Source organism: Arvicanthis niloticus, chromosome 1, assembly GCF_011762505.2.
Source record: "Arvicanthis niloticus isolate mArvNil1 chromosome 1, mArvNil1.pat.X, whole genome shotgun sequence".
In the NCBI taxonomy this organism is placed as follows: Eukaryota; Metazoa; Chordata; class Mammalia; order Rodentia; family Muridae; genus Arvicanthis; species Arvicanthis niloticus.
The window spans coordinates 113596356-113617485 of record NC_047658.1 but is presented as its reverse complement, the minus strand read 5'-3'; the positions used below and the strand labels follow the sequence as shown (position 1 = coordinate 113617485).

Below are 21130 nucleotides of genomic sequence, written 5' to 3'. Positions count from 1 at the left end.
CCTCTGCTTCCCAGTGCTGGGATTAAAGGTGTGTGCCACCACTGTCTGGTTTTGATGTGGGCTCTAGAAAGTACAGGCTGCTTACTTTATCAAGTACGCCTCAATCTGGGTTTATCTGTCATTGTCTCTAAATTAAGTTCAGTTTGTGCATTTTTGGCAAAATGACCAAAGAGTACACTTCTTCCCAACACAATGTGTGTTGCACAGTTGGACATGATGTCAGTGTGGTGATCACTGGTGGTGATCAGTGTTACAACTTAAGATAATGTCTACCAAAACAGGGCAGTGTGGCACACACCTATAATCCAGGACTTAGGAAAGCAGAGGTAAGCAGATCCCCAAATTTGAGGCCAGCATGATCCACAGAGCAAGTTCCAGGACAGTCAGGGCTACATTGAGAAACCCTGTCTTATAAAACAAAATTTAAAAGAGGGGAACCCCAAAAAGGTAATTTCTGTCAGGATTTTCCACTACAGGTTAATAAATAAGTACTTTGTCTTTATTAGTGAAAATTGTTTTATGTAGAAGTATTTGAGACCATGTAACTATCTCCTTCACTGATTGATGTATAATGATTTTTATATGTATATGAGAGAGAGAGAGAGAGAGAGAGAGAGAGAGAGAGAGAGAGAGAGAGAATATGAATGGGGGGGGCATAAACATGCCTTGACATGCATGTGGGAATGATATGACAACCAACCTCAAGTGTTGGTCCTTGCTTTCTAGCTTGTTTGAAACAGTGTCTTTCAAGCTTACTGGTCCATGGACTTCCAGGGATAATCCTGTCTCCTCCCCTTCTCACTTTTAGGGGCACTAAGATTATAGATGCATGCTACTGTAAAATTAATACATCTATCTTTACACAAGTTCTGAGGATCCAGATGTTCTCACACTTACATGGTAAACACTTTATCCACTGAGACACTTCCCTAGCCTCATTCTTTTATGATTTTGGCCTGAATTAGTTACTATTTTGATGCTTGTCAGTTTGTGAATTTCTAATCCTGTAGCTGACTTTTGTTATTTTGTGGGTCCTTCTTTTTTCCACCTTTCTCCACTCTTTTTCTTCCACCCTTTTAACCCCCTAGCACTAGATAGGAGAGAGAAAAAATGGATAGAGGGAAAAAGAAAGAGCTCTTTGAATAAACTCGGGTCAGAAAGAGGGTGATGGTATTTTTAGACTACTTTCTGCTGATTGGGGTGCTGAGTTTGTTGGGGCAAGTTTGATCTTTGCTGTCAGGATATCTGATTTTTTCTTGTTGTTTCTTTGCACATGACTACTTAACAAACTGTGGCCAACAACCCACCCACCTCTTGGAGTGCTAATTTTTATATACTCTCAGAAAAGTCCCCAGAATTCCAAATGTTATGCATTCACAGAAACTATCTGCAGCTGCTAAAATTATTCCCTTGCTAGAGCACAAGGCAAATTATAGTTAGCTGTTGTGGACAGTCTGAAGCAGCTCTATATTCCACACCTGGAATTAAAATGAAAACATATTCTTGTAATATTTCTGTGTGTTTTAAAGAAACCAAAATTCCAGAATTCTCACTATGCAATCCGGTCATCTTTTCTGTATAGGTTAGTTTGTAAGTAGAGCATTCCTTTCTTCTTCCACTTACCAACTGATCCACTTATTTGTACCAGTTATGGACTGTGGGTTCTTGTTTTCCTTAATGGTGTTTAATCATAAATATATAATATATGTATACATAATGTTTTATACCCTGGTTTGGCCAGTAAGAGCCTCTCCAAGCAGTTTTCTGTGTCCTTTTTTATAATATTCTCCCTTCTTCACAGGCCATTTTACTTCCTGGTACAGAATAGCTCAAGCTTATCTCCTGGAATGAGCTGATTTTCTGAGGCTCCTGGGGTGTTTTAGTGAAGAATAGTACTCTAAAAGTCCAATAAGGGTGGGGTATGGTAACACATACCAGCACTCAGGAGGCAGTAACAGAGAAGCAGATGAATCTCTGTGAGTTTGAGGCCTGCCTAGTCTATACTAGTGAGTTCCAGAACAGCCAGCACTACATAGTGAGACCCTATCTCAAGGAGAAAAAAAAAAATCAAATCAGGTACTAGCAGTATTGCTCATGTACTCAATAGGGATGACTTCTGCTGTCTCTCAGCAGAAAGAACTAGGGAGTGCATATACATGCAAACACATGCTCTTACACACACACACACACACACACACACACACACACACACACGCCCCTTGATCATCCTATTTGTATATAGCTGTCCCACCCAGAGCACACAGTGGCAACTTCAGCTCCAACCCAGTAGCAAAGGGCCTGATCTTGTTTTTCCTCCTTTCTTCCTTTCAAACTCCTTTTTCCAGCAGCAAAAAAATCTAGGCTCTCAATGTCCTCAACATTTCTGCTCACTTGTGCAGTACTCCTGTGTGCCAGCCAAAGACAAAGAAGAAAGAGACTGCAAGCTTTTTAAATTATTTCTGTACCTTAATAAGTGAAATAGGCTGGGTGTGGTAGCGCACACCTTTAATCCCAGCACTCAGGGCAGGAGGCAGAGGTGGGCGGATCTCTGTGAGTTTGAGGCCTATCTAGTCTACATAGTGAGTTCCAGGTTAGCCAGGGATAGGTAGAGAGAACCTGTCTCAAAAAATACTAATAGGTGAAATAGGAAAAATGTATGGTCCTGGTAGTGTTCATATTGTGATTTGTCCCAACCCATCTTTTTGTCCTCTTGAAGTTTTATATAAGGATGAGGGACTGTGGGGAGGAATTACTAGTAACAGCATCATCCCACTCTTCCAATTGAGCCAAACCCCACCTTTCCCTGTATTCTGGTTCCTCTCTTCTCATCACCAGGCAGCTGACCAACCATGCTTATAGGCCCAGCTTTTTAAGTAGACTTAAAAGCTACTATCCCCATACAAGACTTAGTTTAACATGGAACCCTAGTGATTAGCAATCATTTACAGCTTCAAGCCTTAGTTGTTGTCTTTAAGTAGATGGCCCTGATTAGCAGCAGGCACTTTCTACAGATAGCTGTATTCTTATTGTTGTTTGTTTGTTGTTATTTTAAATTGCCAGACTCAGAAGATCCTCTCATTTCAGCATCACTAATGACTTAGCTAGAAGCAACTGGGAGATTTTTTCTTTTTAAGATGCATTATTATTTTTAAATTGTGGTGGGGGGGCACAGTATATGCACATGAATGCCAGTATCTAAGGAAGCCAGAAGAGACTGTTGGATCACTTGGAGCTAGATTTACAGATAGCTGTAAGCCACCCAATATGGGTTCTGGCAGCAGAACGCAGGTCCTCTACAAGAGAAATAGGGACTCTCAACTGCTGAGCCATCTCTAGTCCCTGAAGATAATTGTAAAAGTAAGTCCTTGAAAGTAGTTGGAAAGGAAATAGGCATAGACTTGGAAGTGAGAAGGAAACTAACTTAACAGAATGTCATTGCCATTGGCTTGCATGTCACTTGGGTTTACGCTAATGATAACCCTATCACTGGGTAAGCTGTCTGTACTGGATTCTTTGCTCACAGGTGATGCAACACCCTAACGAGGGTGCTTTAGTACTTGGCCTGCACAGCAACGTAAAGGATGTCTCTGTGCCTGTGGCAGAAATAAAAATCTACTCTTTATCCAGCCAGCCCATTGACCATGAAGGAATCAAGTCTAAGCTGTCTGGTAAGATGTATGCAGTGGGGCTGGAGAGATGGCTCAGTGGTTTATAGCACTCATTGCTCTTCCAAAGGATTTGGGTTTGACTCCTAGCATCCACATGTTGGCTCACAACCAACCATAACTCCAGTCCCAGAGATTTGACACCCTCTTCTGACATCCAAATTTGGTACACATGTATATATAGTGTCTGCAGGCACCATAAAAGACAGGGGAGCCAGTTCACTGACCTCCATCCTGGGAAATGTACCCATGCAAGATAAGCTTATCGATCCCGAAGTAATGTGTGGCTGTGACCCTCCATGTGGTCCTTCCCTCTTCAACCCAGTTTTATTGATTCCTGTCCTCAAAGTCACTTAGGATAGACCGAATCAGATGAAGATTCTTAATGGAGTGTTTGTTCTAGATCGATCCCCAGATATTGACAACTACTCTGAGGAAGAGGAGGAAAGCTTCTCCTCAGAGCAAGAAGGCAGTGATGACCCATTGCATGGGCAGGTAACTTCCTGTGGGTCCTTCCTCACAGTGTATGAGAGGTCCCTGGAATTTCTCAGCCTCATTCTGTTTCCTGCTCACTCAGGACCTATTCTATGAAGATGAAGATCTTCGGAAAGTAAAGAAGACTCGGAGGAAACTGACCTCAACCTCAGCCATCACTAGGGTGAGCCACCCAGGTCTAGGACATAGCACAGCTCAGACTCTTGATCTAAAGTAGGCAGAGAATGAGTGGGTGCAATAAGACCTTGTGGGATTTTTTGAAAACCCTGTGTACTTGAGGTTGCACCCTCAATATTCTGATACATCCCCAAAACCCCTACCACCACTCACTAAGAATCAACATGTTGGGAACCTTTTAGGGACACAGGATGTTATAGGATATAGATATAGATGCTATAGGATATAGAGTGAAGCCAGGTCTGGAATATTGCTGTGTTAGACTAGTGCTTGAGAAGTACAGAAACTCTGGTTTTGATAATGTTCAGTTACATTAGATGCAATTCTTGGATCTATTTTCTGAAATCAACAATGTTTGTCTCCTAACTAAGATTCCTGAGCCCATATTAAAATCAGGTTGTGGACTGAGAAGCTAAAATCTGAACTCTTTGGTGACCTCTGGCTGATCTTGGAACCCATGTAGTCCAGGGATAAAGGGTCAGAAGTACCAAGAGCTTCTCTGAGGAAAAAGTCTGTTTCATTCTGGGTTGTTTTTTTTTTTCAAGTGCAGGGACAGTCTACAGACTGATACCCTGAAAGTGAGGTTTTCTTCTCATTTGGGGTAAAATTAAGGCCAGCCCTGGTGTGTCCCAGCCTGGCCTCTGACCATGAAATAACACTCTCAACCTTTACAGTCAAGGCTCATGAGACTGGTAAGAAACCCCACAAGACTGCAACCCTAATTTCTCCTCTTATTCTCAGGAGCATAAGAACGGCTCGATTCCCCCCCCCACCCCCAAGGTTTTCAAGCCCTATAGGGAAGATAGGCCCCAGAATCCAAACTTTACTTTTTTAAACTCTGAGAAAGAAAACAGCTGTAGGACCCTCCCTGTTACTGTCTCTTTTTCTGAGCCTTTGTCTTTCCTGCTCTGCAATCATGAGGCGGCCCTGTTTTCTCCCCATAAGTACCTCCTAAGCTTCCTAAGTCACCTCTCCTGTGGCCTTTTGAATAGCATTGTGCCCCATGTATAACCAGAGATTAGTAATAATTTCCATCTCCCAGAGGCATTACTGGAAGTTCTAGGCAGTTTCTTGTTTCTGGACACTTGATGATGGTCTCCTTCTGTTACTGTACATTCTTCTTTCCCCACTATGAGCACTTCGTTTTCTGAGTTTCTTCCTTGTTGGTCCTGCGTTTCCCACTACTCTGATTCTTAAGTATAAGTCAGTTGTTCCCATTCCCATATGAGGGATTAGCTATTCAGGCCAGAAATACGTGTGACTGCAAACTAATCGTGATGCCTAAAGTAGAACAAGAAACAGGTGTCAGGGAGCCTAGGCTGGGCCCAGTGAACTCTAGTGTCTGGAAATGCAGACTTCTCTCAACAATAACTGACAGAGCAGGTGAGTGGGTACCATAGGGCAGACTACATAGGGACAATAAGGACACCACAGAAAAGTGGCCTCTGTTGGCAGTGTTCATTGTAGGCTGAGGGGCCAGAAGTGGATAGACTCCAGGTGTGGGCTAGTAATTAGGGGTTGGTTGTGCAAGAGGACAAATGCCATTCTGAGATGCTGAGCATGGAGGTGCTGGACACTCACTAGCTGATACCTGGGTCTGCTAGACAGAGCAAAAGATGGGCTACAGATGCACCTCTGGAAATTACTGGGGTGCACTGGAGGCTTTGGAGACATGAGACGCCTAGCAAGCTGCCCAGGGCTCTGAGAAGTACACTAGCATTGGCTGTCTTTCTGGAGAGGGTGCAGTTCGAATGCAGCTACTGTCTGTCAGCTGTCTGTCTTCTCTCTCTCCTTATAAGTTCCTGCAGACTCTCAAATTGACCACTACTAGTACATGTTACTTGCAAACAATTTGTACATTTTTGTCTCTACAGCAACCTAACATCAAACAGAAGTTTGTGGCCCTCCTGAAACGATTCAAAGTTTCTGATGAGGTATGACCCCTTACTTTCAGTTTCACTCCTAAGCCCTATATGGCCACTAGGAATCAGGATTATGGGGTCATGATTCTTACCCCCTTGCATGCATAGCAGAGCCCCAGGAGAGATGGCATGTGGAGAAGAGCATTATGTTTCTTGAAGAGAAAATGAGGGCTTCACATGAAGAGTGTGGTTTCATGGTATTTAGAAACACTTAGAACAGTCATATCCAATCATAATACTGATAAGGGCAGCAATGAAATATCTTGCTGTTGTTTAATTTGTCCTTATATCCCAAGAGCAGCTACAATGAGCAATATCTCAAGTGTGATATATCCTCATTGATCACCTCTGAATAGAAATCTCCTAGACCCTGGATGTCCTTCCTGGCTTCATTCACACAGGTTTCTAAGTAAACTAAAAGTGATAGAAAATGTTGAGAAAGGGTCTTTGTCCCACTGTGGGCTGCAAATAAAAGTAGCTTACACCTGAATTTGAAGGACAGAGCAGAAAATAGGCTAGGCTACCAGACCTGGGTTTTCTGGTGTGGTTCCCTGGGAGGCACGTCAGCACTTTCTCTTCCCCCTGGTGTTAGCCCTAGTTTGGATATTGATAGTAACTGAGAGGGAAAGTAGCCCCATCATGTCCCTGCTCTCAGAGTCAGACCATATAGGGGGACACAAAAGTTACTCTGCTGGAGTACTAGTACTCTGTTAGTCTAGAGGGACAATGTAGCATGTCCCTCTAGAAGGAGTATTGAGAGCACCGATTGACTGATGGCCTAGGAGACAGGGTTTGCTCATCTAACCACAAATGTTAATAGGGAGAACTCCATTCATAGATATTTGTTTTGCTTACAGGTGGGCTTTGGGCTAGAACATGTGTCACGGGAGCAGATTCGGGAAGTGGAAGAGGACCTGGATGAACTATACGACAGTCTAGAGATGTACAACCCCAGCGACAGTGGCCCTGAGATGGAGGAAACAGAAAGCATCCTCAGCACCCCAAAGCCCAAGCTCAAGTGAGGCCCAGAGCTCCTCCTAGGCTTCCTCCCAAGCTCCCCTTTCCCTTTATCATTGTGTCCCTTGCATCCTCTCTCATACTTCTCTCAGAGGATTGTGGCTCTTCATCATCTCCCTGGTGGAGATCAGGGTTTTGCCTGTGACTAACAAAAGTCCTGATGGGAGTCTTCAGATCCCTTGACCAACTCCAGCGCATCCTACCTAACCAGTGTCTACAAAGCCTAAGTTGTTGATCAGCCCTGAGCACTGGTTCACTCAGGCCTTGTGAACTGCTTTTCGGAGCTGCAGTCACCACTGATGTCGGCTGTGCTTCTTTGCTGCAGGCCCTTCTTTGAGGGGATGTCTCAGTCCAGCTCACAGACGGAGATTGGCAGTCTCAACAGCAAGGGCAGCCTTGGAAAAGACGCCACCAGCCCTGTGAGCAGAACAGTGGTGAAAAGGGTTGGGAAAGGGACCTGGTGTATTTTGGGTTCTTATTCTGGGTCCTCTGCTTCTCTTAAGTGTCACTCCTTTCGGGGCGTACAAAGTCTTCAGTCTTCCTCCTCTGACCCCTGGCTGGGAGCTTAGCAATCCAAGAGTAAAGTATTCTTTTTCTGCTCCAACATAACATAGAGCCATTCTCCCTGCATCAGAGCCCTCTCCTCTGAGAGGTACCTAAGATTATGGGGTGTAATGCATGCCATTTGGCCTGTGGGGGAAGTGATTCTGCCTTGGGGCTACAAAAAAAATCAGCTATAAAAGGACAGAGTGGTCTGTCCAGGAAACAGGGGAAAGCAATATCGTGGAAGAATGTACAGTTTAGTGGGTAGGTTTCAGTCTGCCTGCTGAGCAGGCAAGCTGTCTGCTATGGTTTCTAGCAGCTGGTCATAGGCAAGAGCCTATAGTTGCCAAGCCCTCCACAGGCTTGGAGAAGATGTTCATACCTTTGTCCACAACTAAAGACCAACAGTCACCCTATATAGTTTTAGAACCAAACTATGGCATGCTATTTAGGGCCATATTTTTCTGTTAATAAGAGAAACTGAAGTTCTCCAGTTCTTACTGTTCTGGCATCAAGTGAGGCATAGTTTTTTGTTCACAGGGGAGAATAAACATCTTACTCTGCAGTGGCTATTAACTGTGAGGAGATGAGCTGAAGGTGCCAGGCATTCCATCTGTTGAAAGCAGTCTATGGCTGGCCAGGCTCCTGTCCTGTGTGTGCCTTCTTCTGGGGCATCTCAGCAACCTTTCTCCCTTCTGCCACCAGGTGGAGCTATTAGCTTATCTCCTTATTAAAGAACAGCTGGCTCCCAAGCCCACCAAAAACTGTACCACAGATCCTAGTAAGGAAGTGAAAGAAGGAAAACCATGGCCCATGTTAAAAATCACCCTTAAAGAAGCATCAGCATGCTACTTGCAAGTCTGCATCCCCAGCACCTTTCAAGCAGGTGGTGGAGAGCTGAGGAGGCAGTATTTAGTGTGCTGCTAGTATTAGAGCATGGCTCAGAACAGCTTTTCCTCACAGAGATGGTTCTATAGAAAGTCTCTGTCCATGTGGATAAATAAATGACCACTAGAATCAATCAGACTAACATCTCTAGGAAGAAACCCAGAGCCTGCTGAAGGGAAGATCACTGCACAGTGCTCTGTGGTTGATGCCCAATGTGCTACTGTGACAGAGCATGTGTAAGGTGTTAACCAAGCCAATGATCATGAAGCAGTAAGCAAAGAATATGGTATACATGAATGTTCAGTAAATGTTCACAAACACTAAATGAGTAAGAGGATCTGTTTCATATGGGGGGAAAGGTGTTTCTGCATCGACGGAAGTTAACTATGTAGCTTGTTTGATGGGCCCTTGATTTGGCAAAAACAAACAAGGAACCCAGTTTTAATCCCAAGCAGAGGTGGATCTTTATAAGTTGGGGGCCAGCCTCATCTACATATCGAGACCCTAGCTCAAACAAGAAAACAAAAAGCCATTAACTGTAAAGGGTGAGTTTTCCAGAGTGAATCTTAACTCCATCTTCCCACTGACTTGGTTCTTCGCAAGGCTGTTTCCTCATCTGCAACGCCTACATGGAAAACATGTGCTCTAAAAAGCCATGTGGAAATGCTATAAGATCCTGTGGGTCAGACTTAGGCAGAGCATATTGATTGATAGACCTACAGAAGTACAGTTCCTTAGCACATCCAGTTTTAGAGTCCCAAAACTGACAGACCATGTCTTCTATGCAAGTCCTTCAAATGCTGGCTTCCTTGGCCAGACCTCAAATTTGCTTTGTTGTCTCCCTGCTGAGATTTCTATTTTGAAGAGCCCATATGTCTTGGTGTGGGTGTAGAACTGTGGAATCTTTTAGTATGAAGGCACTTTGGGATGGTAGAACAAGGCTGTGCTCTTAGCATGGGGTTCTTAAGGTAGATTAGGAAAGGGTGTAATTGTTGAATCTAGGGGCTGTGCACTTCCTGTCTTACCATCATAGCCTCTCATCCCCATTGCTAAGCATTAGTACTTTGTTTTGTTTTATTTTCAGTATTGGGTCTTACTATGCAGCTCTGGCTGTTCTTCTGGAACTTACAATGTAGACCAGGCTGGCCTAGAACTCAGAGATTTACCTACCCTTGCTCCCTGGAGTGCTGGGATTAAAGGAATGTGCTACCATACCTGACCTACTTTTTTTTTTTTAACTTTTTCTTTTTTCTTTTTGTGGTACAGGGAATAGAACCCAGGGCTTTGTCTATACTAAGAAATCTACCAGTTAGCTTTGCTGATGTATTTTCTTTCTTTTTTAAAATTTACTTTGTGTATGAGTATTTTGTCTATATGTATGTGTACCACATGTGTGCCTGATGCCCACAGAGGTCTGAAAAGGGTGTAGGATCCCCTAGAGCTGGAGTTACACATAGCTGTAAGCCACCATGTGGTGTCAGGAGCTGACCCTGAACAAGTACAAAAACAGCAAGTGCTCTTAACCCTTGACCCAGTTCTCTAGACTTGTGGGTTTCTTAATCTCCCACTTTTAGACTCCAAATTCTTAGAGAATTCACTTTATTACTAGAACCAGAAAGGATTTCTGCTGATACAAATTGTAGCAGTTGTTGAGTTTTCTCAAGACTCAAACACACAATCAAAACATAATTTGGTTCTCTGTGCTGATAAGAATAAAGCCTGATAGTGCTTCAGAGTACCTGCCCAAGATTGGGTCAGCCAAAATGAAAGTCTGAAACTATGGCAGTCTCCCTTCTCTGACAAGCAGAGGCAGCACCATGTGTCCTCTTGATGCAAAAATGTTGGAGACTAGTACTTCACCTAACAAGCTAAGGTCATTGAGCTACATCCCTGCCCACCCCTTCAGATAGTATTGGAGCAGGAACAGAAGTTTTAAGAGTCAGGATTACAGTTCTTCTTTGTCACGTGCCTTTATGCAGATCCTATAGAAGGGGGGAAGTAGATATCCCCAAATGCTTCTGTACAGCTGTGAAAACAACACTATAGCTGTCTCAGGGTTTGACAAGTCATGCTACCTTGAGACCACCTAGTGGAAATTCTTGCTGAACTCCCAGAGTGAGCTTCTACCCTAGGTCCAACCAAGCAGGGCTTTTCTGGGATTCTAGACTATTAATATTGGTCAATCCGGTAAGCAGACTAACTATGCACTCTGGAGGCAGCCTGTTCTGTGTGGCTGTGAGTCATTACAGAGGTTGTGCCATTTCAAGCTCTGTTGTTACTGCCTCTAGCTCAGGTGTGTCAGATTTGTCTTGCAGATGGCTTTAAGCAGTGGTTGTCCACTAGAGATGGTCTGCCTCTCAGAAGACATTTGTCATTGGTTTGAGAAATTTTAGACCAACAGGAAGGGGTACCACTAGCATCCAGAGAGTCAAGGCCAAACTCCTAAACACCCTGTAGTACACAGATGATGGAGCCCTAAATGTTAGTCAAGGTGGAAACACCCTGGCTTTGAGTATAGCACAGGGAGGCTTTTTCCTTGTTGGTTAGTTCACTCAGTGGCATCTTGAACTTAAGTAGCCTGCCATTTCCAGTTGTATATATTTTACAAAGAGAAAGGATGTTGAATAATTGAGAGTAAATGAAATATTCTGAATATCTTCTTCATCCTTTAGTTCCATAGAAGAAAGAAATTCTCTGGGGCCAGTGCCTCCCTGACTCCTGTACCCCATTGCCCATAACTGGCTGTGATGCTTGTCTGGCCAGATTATTGGCGAATATGAATGATCTTGTTTGTCCATCTGTGTCTGCTTAATAAACTCTTCACATTTATGAGAAATGCTAATGAGACAATGGAGAATTAATCCACACCTGACAGCTTCATATGGGACTTTTTTTTTTTGCTTAATATGTTGTTAGAGGAAAGGTTTTCTGGATGTATCTACCAAGCAAAAGCATTTAACTACCATTGATGTCTTTAGTCTCAAAGTGAAAATCTGAAACTGTGAGTCTCCCTTCTCTGACAAGCAGAGACATGTGATCTCTTGATACAAAAGTGTTCAGATTTTATAGATCCAACAGAAAACCACCTAACATCAAGCCCCTTTGCCCTAGCAACATAACTGAGAATCAGAATGTCTGGCTTTGAGCCAGGTGTGGTAGCACACTCCTTTTGTCTTAGTACTCAGGAGGCAGAGACAGGTGATCTATTGAGTTATGAGGCCAGCCAGATCTACCAGAGTGAGCTCCAGAACAGCCAGGACTACACAATAAAACCTTGTCTAGGAAAACCAAAAATAAATAAATAAATAAATAAATAAATAGAGTTTCTAGTTCTGCATCCTGTGTATTATTTACATAATGACTTTTAAATAGTTATTTTTTGTTACATATGTGTGTGAGAATGTTCATTTGAATGTGATTTCCTTCAGAGGCTAGAAAAAGTATTGAATCCCCTTGAACTGGAGTTACAGGCATTTGTGGACTACCCCATGGGGGTGCTAGAAATCAAACCCAGGCTCTTTGCAAGTTCTCAGCCAGTGCTTACCAAGCAGCCATCTCTCCAATGCATACTTAATGGTTTCTTGAAACAAAGTGGTCTGAGGCTGAGTTTTCACAAAAAAACTCACCCCTCCTCTCAAAAGATGAAAGCCCTAAAGGCTGTATGAGGTTGAAGAGAAAGTGAAAGTATTTCAAGCTTCTTGGGAGACCTACTAAGTTAAGAGTGCTAGTCACTTGGATTATGACTGATCATCATCATCATTATTATTATTTTGCAGATGGAATTGGCTGCTTTAGAAAAAGTCAAATCTACTTGGATTAAAAACCAAGATGACAGTTTGACTGAAACAGACACTTTAGTAAGTATGGTTTTGTCTCCTGCTTTGATCATTTCAGATTATCTTTGTACCTTTAAAAACATAGGGAAAGCCAGGTAAAATAGTGCTCACCTGCAATCAAGGGCACAGGCAGAAGCAGGTAGGTCTTTGTTAGGTCAAGGCCAGCCTAATGAAACACCGTTTAAAGATAGACAGACAGACAGATACTGACTGACACACACACTTACTTATTCACATGCAGAAAAAGAGACAGACAGACAGATAGACAAAGAGACAAAAAGGAGAGGAGAGATTTATTTTAGAAAGATGCTTAGGACACCTTGGAAATTTTGCCTTAAATCTGGGCTTATGAATGACCTGTGTTTCCTTTCCCCTGAAATTTTTTACCCTTGGAATGGAACCCATCCTAGCAACTAGGTCCTCCCCCAGATTAGTAAACCAGAACTGTCCCCATTCTGCCCTGAGTAGAACTGACCAAATGCTACTTTGTATTTTTTTTTTTTTTTTTTTTTTTTTGCTGTCACCCTTATTTACTTCTGAAAGAGGATGTCCAGTGTTTAGCCCTGGGGAGCTGCTCCTTTCCCCATCTTTGTTGCCTTCTCAGTATTCAGGAAGCTAATGGCATTAAGTCACTAGCCATCTTCTCTTCCAGGAGATGCTAGAACTGACTAGAAGTGCAAGCTAACACCCCATTGAAGTAGAATACAGTCAGCTGGGCACTGTCTCATAAGCCTTTAGCTGTTACTGTGCACCAGCTAATGCTGAACACAAAGATGGCATCCAGGCCTCTCTCCAGGGGAAGCCACCTGTGCAAACCTGGACAAGGCTCAATGAAAGCCTTGGAATGAGATGTTCTCTGAGTTGGCTACCCTTGTGGGGTATCTGGGAATGTACCCAATGAGACAGAGAGGTAGACATTAGAGGGGGAACTTTACAAAAATGCTGTCTGGGATAATGACCACATGGCAAGACCTTTTAGTGGTTGAATCCAGTAGTGTTTAGGCTTATGTTTTCTATAGTACATACCACTTCATTGCTCATCTTGAAAACCATAAAGCACTAGTTCTATCCAAGATTAAAACCTACTGCACCATTACTTCATCACTTAGTTGTTGAAATAAACTTTTCTTTCCCCATTACTACACATAACCAATACAGTGACCTTTTCAAAGTGAAATTTCAATCACATCACTTCCTGATTCTGACTCTCCACTAACTGACCAAATCTCAGACTGAATCTTAACTCAGTGTCCAAGAGAGAAGGCAGATACCCAAAGCATGCATGCCGTAGGATTTTCTTATCCACATGGAAGTCAGGATACTTAATAACTGTGGGAGTGGAAAGAGGCAAGTGATAATTCAGGTGTGTGGGAGTGTTCTGCCTTGATCCAGCTAATGGTCTCTGGGACTTTGTTTACATTAAAATTTAGTTCAGGCTAGGGATGTAGCTTAGTGGTAGGCTTTTTTTTCTAGTATGTTTGAGGTCTTGAGTTCCATCCCCAGCCATACATATTCAAAATTGGGGCTAGGGAAATCACTCAGTTTGACAGAGTACTTAATATTCATAAAGCCTTGGTACAACATAAAACTGGATGTAGTAGCACATGCCTGTCGTCCCAGTATACAGGAGTTAGAGGCAGGAGGGTCAGGAGCTCAGAGCCAGACTAGGATACATATGACCATATCTCAATCAGGTTTTTTAAAAATCAATTTTATATCTTAAATTTGAGAACTTTGTAAAAGTTATTTCTCAAGGAATGGATGCTTAAAAACATAGAAGGGTAGGCAGGAAGATATAAGTAGGCAAGTATGTTCTGATGGACTTGGAAAGCCATACTTGAAGAGGTGGGGGATTGACTTAGGAACTCGACCCAGGAGTAGGGGTGGGGGAGCCTTCAAAGGCCCCCCCAGAACAGGGCAGAACTTTGGTGCAGTTTGAGTCCTATCCTGGTGTGATTGCCATTGTGCTTTGGGAAGACAACCTGTTGTGAGCCGCTGGACTATCTGAAGAAGGCAAGGCTCTGAACCCAGAGGGTGGGAGGAGGAGATGGGCCTGAAAGAACCAAGGAAGATGAGGTGGACAGGAACTGTATTTCAGATGGGAAGGAAGCGATTTCAAGGCTCTGGCCAGGATGAATATAGACAAGAACCTCAGAACCACAGATCCTGCCCTAATGAGAAGCTAAAGGGTTGCAGATAGCAGGCCCTCCACTAACCTATAGATGGTCTCTCTGTACTGGAACACTGTTCATAGAGCTGGAGGACAAAGGTGGATGGATAGGAGCACATGGCATGCAGCACCAGAGGAACAAGAGTGCAATAAGCATATTAGAACCCTGTGCTCCCACTCAGCATGCTTCCAGGAAAGTAGTGATCTTCCCAGAGCTCTGTGGAGGCTCCTGCAGAGTTATCAAGTAAAAGGTAACATTCTTTGCCACCTTTCTTGTGGCAGGAAATCACTGACCAGGACATGTTTGGAGATGTGAGCACAAGTCTGGTTGTACCAGAAAAAGTCAAAACTCCTATGAAGTCCAGCAAAGCTGATCTGCAGGGCTCCGCCTCTCCCAGGTACCCCAGTGAAGAAGAACATGCAACTAACCCTGCGACCATTCATACTCAGAACTAGCTACATGTTGGGGGAGTGGTGGGGCTGATGTGGCTTTGGGGTTGAAATGGCTGTTAACCCCATTCCTGCTACCATCAGCAAGGTGGAAGGGACACACACACCTCGGCAAAAGAGGAGCACTCCCCTGAAGGAGCGGCAGCTCTCCAAGCCCCTAAGTGAGAGGACCAACAGCTCTGACAGTGAGCGCTCTCCTGACCTGGGCCACAGCACACAGGTAGTCTTGGGTTCCTGCAAGATCAGGACCCCTTTCTTGGATTTCATTCTGTTTCTTTGACAGCTGGGTGGAGGAAAGGGAGGGATGTTAGCTCCTTTCTGGGTTACCTAAGTTAGAGAAGCCACCATACTTGTTATCCTCTGCTAAGTGGAATTTGGGGTCCATTTGAGTGGTGGTGAACAGGGACAGGAGCAAGAACTGTTAGCATTGCTCCCCTGCCAATGCTTCCATGGTTATTCCAAGCTCTTCTTAGGCTACTCTCAACCTTGAGGGTAGTTGGAAAAGATGTGAGCATAAACCAGACCTGAGGTGTCCTCACTGAGACACTGGATCAGAGCCAGGGCAAGAAGCCACCTGTGCTGGTTACTGTTCTCCTAGAGTTAAGCAGACAAGTTTCTCTAATAAATATTATGGAAGGACAGGTTGGGCTACATGGCTTCCTGAATTTGATGCTGTCACAAAGCTGCAAGTGAAACTGAGATTAGACTAGCCCAGCGCCTAGGTTGAGGTATTGTCCTTTGCTTGATCATTGCTCTTGAAATAACTCTGTTCCAGGGACAGTGGGCCCCACATGGTGCCACTCATTGTTCTCCTCCATACTGCCCTTGCTGCATTCCAGGCACCAGCTCACTCACTGCTCTCAGTCCCCACCATGCTACTCTAGAGCCCCTAGAGCCATGCCCTTCACATGACACCTCTGCTTCCCAGCCTCATAGGTTCTCCCCAGAGCAACCACTGGTGTGACTTTATGCCTGGTGTGTTAGTGTATTCTCCAAAGACACTGTTCTTCCTCATCATCTCTATTTTAGTCTGATCAATGGGAGACTGTCTCCACAAATTCTTAGTTACCCTTGTGCCAGAAGTCTTATTATTTCACCTGCCCAACCAACACTTGTTCCTACAGATTCCAAGAAAGGTGGTATACGATCAACTGAATCAGATCCTGGTGTCCGATGCAGCCCTCCCTGAAAATGTCATCCTGGTGAACACCACAGACTGGCAGGGCCAGGTAGAGCACTAAGGGTCAAGGGGTAATGGTTCTACAGATGCTCCCAGTGTGTGACTTGAAACAGCACACAGGGAGACAGGAGAGTGACTTCATATGCCATCTATGTCTGCCTCATAGACATTAGTTTCAAGGATGCCCAGACATGGGTAACATTTGGAACCCTTAATCCTCCTCATTTCACAGTCAGCATGTTTCCATGGGGTCTGATGTGCCCTTTTCTTACACATAACCTGAAGGGGACAGGTGCTCTGCAGCTTTATCTGGGCCTTGCCTGCCTTCTCATCATTTGTGAGGAGTGGTATAGCTTACCTGTGTCCCTTCCTTTCCCCCTTCTAGTATGTGGCTGAATTGCTTCAAGACCAGAGGAAGCCTGTTGTATGCACCTGCTCAACAGTGGAGGTCCAGGCCGTGTTGTCTGCCCTGCTCACTAGGATTCAGCGCTAGTAAGACTTTTCTTAGGATGTTTTGTGGTTCCTCTATCTCCCCATCTGACTTCTAGTGATGGTAGTAATACTCTCAGGCTAGGAAGCTGCAGCTCCAATTTGTACTTGAAGACAGAGCCTGCAGCAGTACTGTGTGCCCCTAGTAGAATGTCAGCTCCTGAAACTTCTGCTCCCACCACCTCCACACCCTAGACTCATGCCTCACTTAGACTTGCTTCATCTTTCTCCTAAATGTAAGACAAGAGATTACAGGGTTCTAAAAATATCTTATATTCCTTCCCTCTGTGGTAACATGCTGTTTGTTAATGGAGAGCCTATGTTTACCTCTCCAGGATCACCTTAGAGAAGCCTAGTATTCCCGCTACTGTGACAGCAATTACAGGCCTCTCAGCCCAGACTTCCAACTTCCTGTTAGCCTCTGCCTTCTCTATAGACAGCTGCCTGCCTTCTTGAGCAGCACTATAGCTTGCTACCTCCCTGTGTCATTTTCTTTCTTGGCATGCTTCCCCTGTGGCTTTTGGAAATGCATGAAATCAGAACTTGAGGCCTGCCCTGAGCAGGATTCTGAGGCCTAAATATGGTGTGTATACACCCTGTTTCTTACCAGCTGCAACTGCAACTCATCCATGCCGAGGCCAGTCAAGGTGGCAGCTGTGGGCAGCCAGAGTTACCTGAGCTCCATCCTCCGGTTTTTTGTCAAGTCCCTTGCCAGCAAGACCCCGGACTGGCTGGGTTACATGCGATTCCTCATCATTCCCCTAGGTAACGTCTGGCAGCATTCAGGAGACCTCTATTAGCAGACCTGGTTCCTGCAGCAAGGATGGGAATTGGTCAGGGAAACTAAAGGCTGGACCATGGTGGGGGATAGCTGCTCCCTAGCTCTACCCACTAACAGTTTATTTTCTCTGGTTTTCCCTCTGCCAGGTTCTCATCCAGTGGCCAAATACTTGGGTTCAGTAGATAGTAGATATAGCAGCACCTTTCTTGATTCTGCCTGGAGAGACCTGTTCAGTCGCTCAGAGCCTCCAGTGTCAGGTAAGGGCCCCTAGTAGGAACCTCTGAGCAGTGAGGCTTCTGGTTCATCAGTGCAGCTGAAGAGAGTGGGGAACAACCTTCTTCCATTCCTGTAGCTCCCAGACTGCTGCCCACTGTGCAGACCCCCTTTCCAGTTGATATTCATTAATGGAGGTGTACCCTGTGTAGCCCTCTCCTCAGCATAGTTTCTGCATCTAAAAGTAAGGAGGTCAAGTGGCTAGTATGTGAGCCAGCTCTGCTTACAGAGATGACATAGGCAACAGAGAGTGCCACTGATCAGTCTCTTAGTGAGTAAGTGGCACCATGCCAGCAGGTATCGCTGTCCCATCCACTGGCAATGCTAGCTAGCGTCAGAGTCCAGCTCAGGTGAGAGAGGACTGTGCTTTGGTTTATGATTCCTTTCATTCCTGGCCAACAGGGACTTAGAGTCCTTTCTTCATTTCAGCTCTGTGGGTCTTGGCTTGGAACTCAGGAGGGCCTCTCTGAGGGGCTGTAGGGCTGCACACTGAAATAGACATATTCCTCCTGGCTTTTCTGCAGAGCCACTGGATGTGGTGGGTCGTGTGATGCAGTATGTCAATGGAGCTGCCACAACACACCAGCTGCCGGTGGCTGAAGCCATGTTGACCTGCAGGCATAAGTTGTAAGTCTAACATTAGGAGTTTTCTAAAAACAGATTGGGTTGGTTAGAGGAACCTTGAGTTCTTTCATATTTTCTTTTTCCACCATTACATTTCCTGTCAAAGAGGCCCTATAGGATGTCCATGCCTCCATGCCTGGGCCTTCCCCTGCGTAGGCATCAGTTATTTTCCTCACTGGTGACTAAAATCAGATGGCAAGTATGAGCAGAGCTGTTTGCACAGCATGCTCTATTCTGTGCTCTCCACTCTGTCCTCAATGAGTGGCCACCCTGCAGTGTGACAGAAAGCGGTAGCCTTGTGCTGGATCTCATTGATCAGGACACAGTGTGAGAAGCTTATTTCTCCAGCACTTTCGCAAGCCCACTAATTGTAAATCTTTCCTGTTTCCCAACAGCCCTGATGAAGACTCCTACCAGAAGTTCATCCCCTTCATTGGTGTATGTACTTGCTTCCTTCTTCTGACCCCAGCCTCCCAGCCTTCTTACTTTCCCTCTGTATAAGAAAAGGCTGTGTGTGGTGGCACGCACCATAAAATCCAGAACTCTGGAGACAGGCAGGAGGATGTCTGTAGCTAAAGCTAGCCTTGAACTTGTGATCCTCCTGCTTCAGCTTCCTAAATGCTAGGCTTACAAAGGGACATCCTTTCCCCAAACCAAGAACTACCCCAGATTAGTTACTGAGTTCTCCTGTTTACTATACCAAGCCCTGAACATGGGGCTTTGGACTGCTGAAGCTCACTCCACAGTGTGGCTTCTCCAGGCTCAGGGAGGAGGACGTGGCCTCAGAAATAGTGAAACCTGGCATTCTCACAAGCCCAGAACCAGCTACCTCACAGGGATGACTTTGAGAAAGAGCCTCTCTGTTGTGGGTGTATATATTAGCGAATTAGTGAAATTCGAGTAAATTTATCTCAAAATTAAGCAAGATCCTCGTGGATGCCTTTGGGGTCAAGTGTATTGGACTTTAGTGTTCTTTACTTAGCAATGACATGATCTCAGGAGCCTTGAAAGTCCAAAAAGCCAGAGCACTCTATATAGGGCTGAAAACTGGAATGCCATTCAGAAGGTGTGCTGGTTTCCTTTCAGAGTTGACTTCTGTCTCCTGTGATTTTGAAGATCTCTCATAATCTTTACAGGGAAGAGCTAAGCAGCCCTGTTTTAATTGTCCCCTTCTTGAAAGATGTCCTGAGTCATCTCATCTGCGGACATGGGCAGGCTTCCTCCAGCCACCTAGTCAGTCACTGCCTACTTAGCTCTGGAAAACTTCCATTGCTGCATGGCAGTCCAGAATCCCAGCTGCCACACAGGCTGGCAGTATAGCTACTGCCTTCATGGAAGTAGGGATATGAGAACACTCACTGTGCTCTCAGAGTGAGACAAAAAAAAAATGTTTCAGCAGCCATAGTTCAGTGACAGAGCACATACATAAGATCCTGGGTTCTACTTGCAGCATCTCAAAAGAAAAAATTAATTAACCACAAGATCCAGCAGCCTGCCAAACTGCCAGGGGAGCTAGGGAGATGATAGCTGTATCCAGGAAGGCCCAGGGTGTCAATTTTAGACCCACCCTCCAGGTGGGTACATGGTCTTTGCTGCAGCAGCCCCAGCCCAGCCCTTAGCCTCCAGGCCAACCGTTCTGCTGGATAGGCTGGCCCAGGTTCCAGGACACTGGACCCCTACCTGTCATTTAGAACACAGAATACAGTAACCGAGTGTCTCTAGCTGTATTTTTTTTTCGGCCACTGGAGGGCACCTTCTATCTTTTCCAGAACTCCTGAGACATACCAAGGGTACTTCAGATTCCAGGAAAGTAGGAAGTAGAAAAGTTGTGGTTACACCTTCAGCAGCTCACTCGTCATGACACAGAGCCTAGCCAGCCTTGAGATAGACTTATTCCAAAGCCAATATGGCTTTAGAAGACATGAGATCAGGACACTGCCTTCAAAGTTGGCTGTGTGGTGCCCAAGTCTCATGGGCCTACCTCACAGAACTGGGCTTTTTTCCTTTTTTTTTTTAAAGTCCTGGAGTCCTGGGCTGTTTCAGATGAGTAAAGATTTTTTTTTTAGTCATTGACAAAACACCATGTAGTTATGGTTGTACTGCTAGCCATGTGTTGATAATAGTTGGATTGGGGCTTGCTGCCCTGACAGAGGACCTAACAAAAGTCCCATCTCTACAGGTTGTGAAAGTGGGCCTTGTTGAAGACTCGCCCTCCACTACAGGTAAAGTAGAGTGCCTTTGCTTCTCTGAGTGAGATCATTCTTGCCCAGCCCTCTGTGGTGTAACTGGCTGAATGTGCTCAGGAAGCAGTGGAATGGGAAGGCATGGTTCATTTCTCTGAGAAGACCCTGGGGCCCACTGAAAGGAAAGCACACCTCCTGCTACCAGCAGGTCAAAGGTGATTGCCTCTGGCCAACTATGTTTGTCCCTTTGACAGGTGATGGGGACGATTCACCTGTGGTCAGCCTTACTGTGCCCTCCACATCACCACCCTCAAGCTCAGGCCTGAGCAGAGATGCCACGGCTACCCCTCCCTCATCCCCATCCATGAGCAGTGCCCTCGCCATCGTGGGGTAAGGTTCTTCCCCAACCTGACTCCCTTCCCAGGCATGGTGCACTG

The 21130-nt window shown here is 45.0% G+C and overlaps 1 protein-coding gene across 1 annotated transcript in view; it reads left to right on the top strand.

Annotated features, from left to right (window-relative positions):
* Window positions 1-21130, top strand: part of Pacs1 (phosphofurin acidic cluster sorting protein 1) — a 130262-nt gene that overhangs the window by 104272 nt on the left and 4860 nt on the right. The window contains exons 5-21 of the mRNA XM_034508019.2: window positions 3524-3668; window positions 4069-4160; window positions 4243-4323; window positions 6212-6271; window positions 7117-7277; window positions 7602-7695; window positions 12484-12564; window positions 14996-15111; window positions 15248-15383; window positions 16288-16392; window positions 16729-16835; window positions 17443-17597; window positions 17760-17870; window positions 18411-18513; window positions 18906-18948; window positions 20690-20732; window positions 20948-21083. Coding sequence (XP_034363910.1) covers window positions 3524-3668; window positions 4069-4160; window positions 4243-4323; window positions 6212-6271; window positions 7117-7277; window positions 7602-7695; window positions 12484-12564; window positions 14996-15111; window positions 15248-15383; window positions 16288-16392; window positions 16729-16835; window positions 17443-17597; window positions 17760-17870; window positions 18411-18513; window positions 18906-18948; window positions 20690-20732; window positions 20948-21083 — 1769 coding nt within the window. The remainder of the gene's footprint in view (window positions 1-3523; window positions 3669-4068; window positions 4161-4242; window positions 4324-6211; window positions 6272-7116; window positions 7278-7601; window positions 7696-12483; window positions 12565-14995; window positions 15112-15247; window positions 15384-16287; window positions 16393-16728; window positions 16836-17442; window positions 17598-17759; window positions 17871-18410; window positions 18514-18905; window positions 18949-20689; window positions 20733-20947; window positions 21084-21130) is intronic.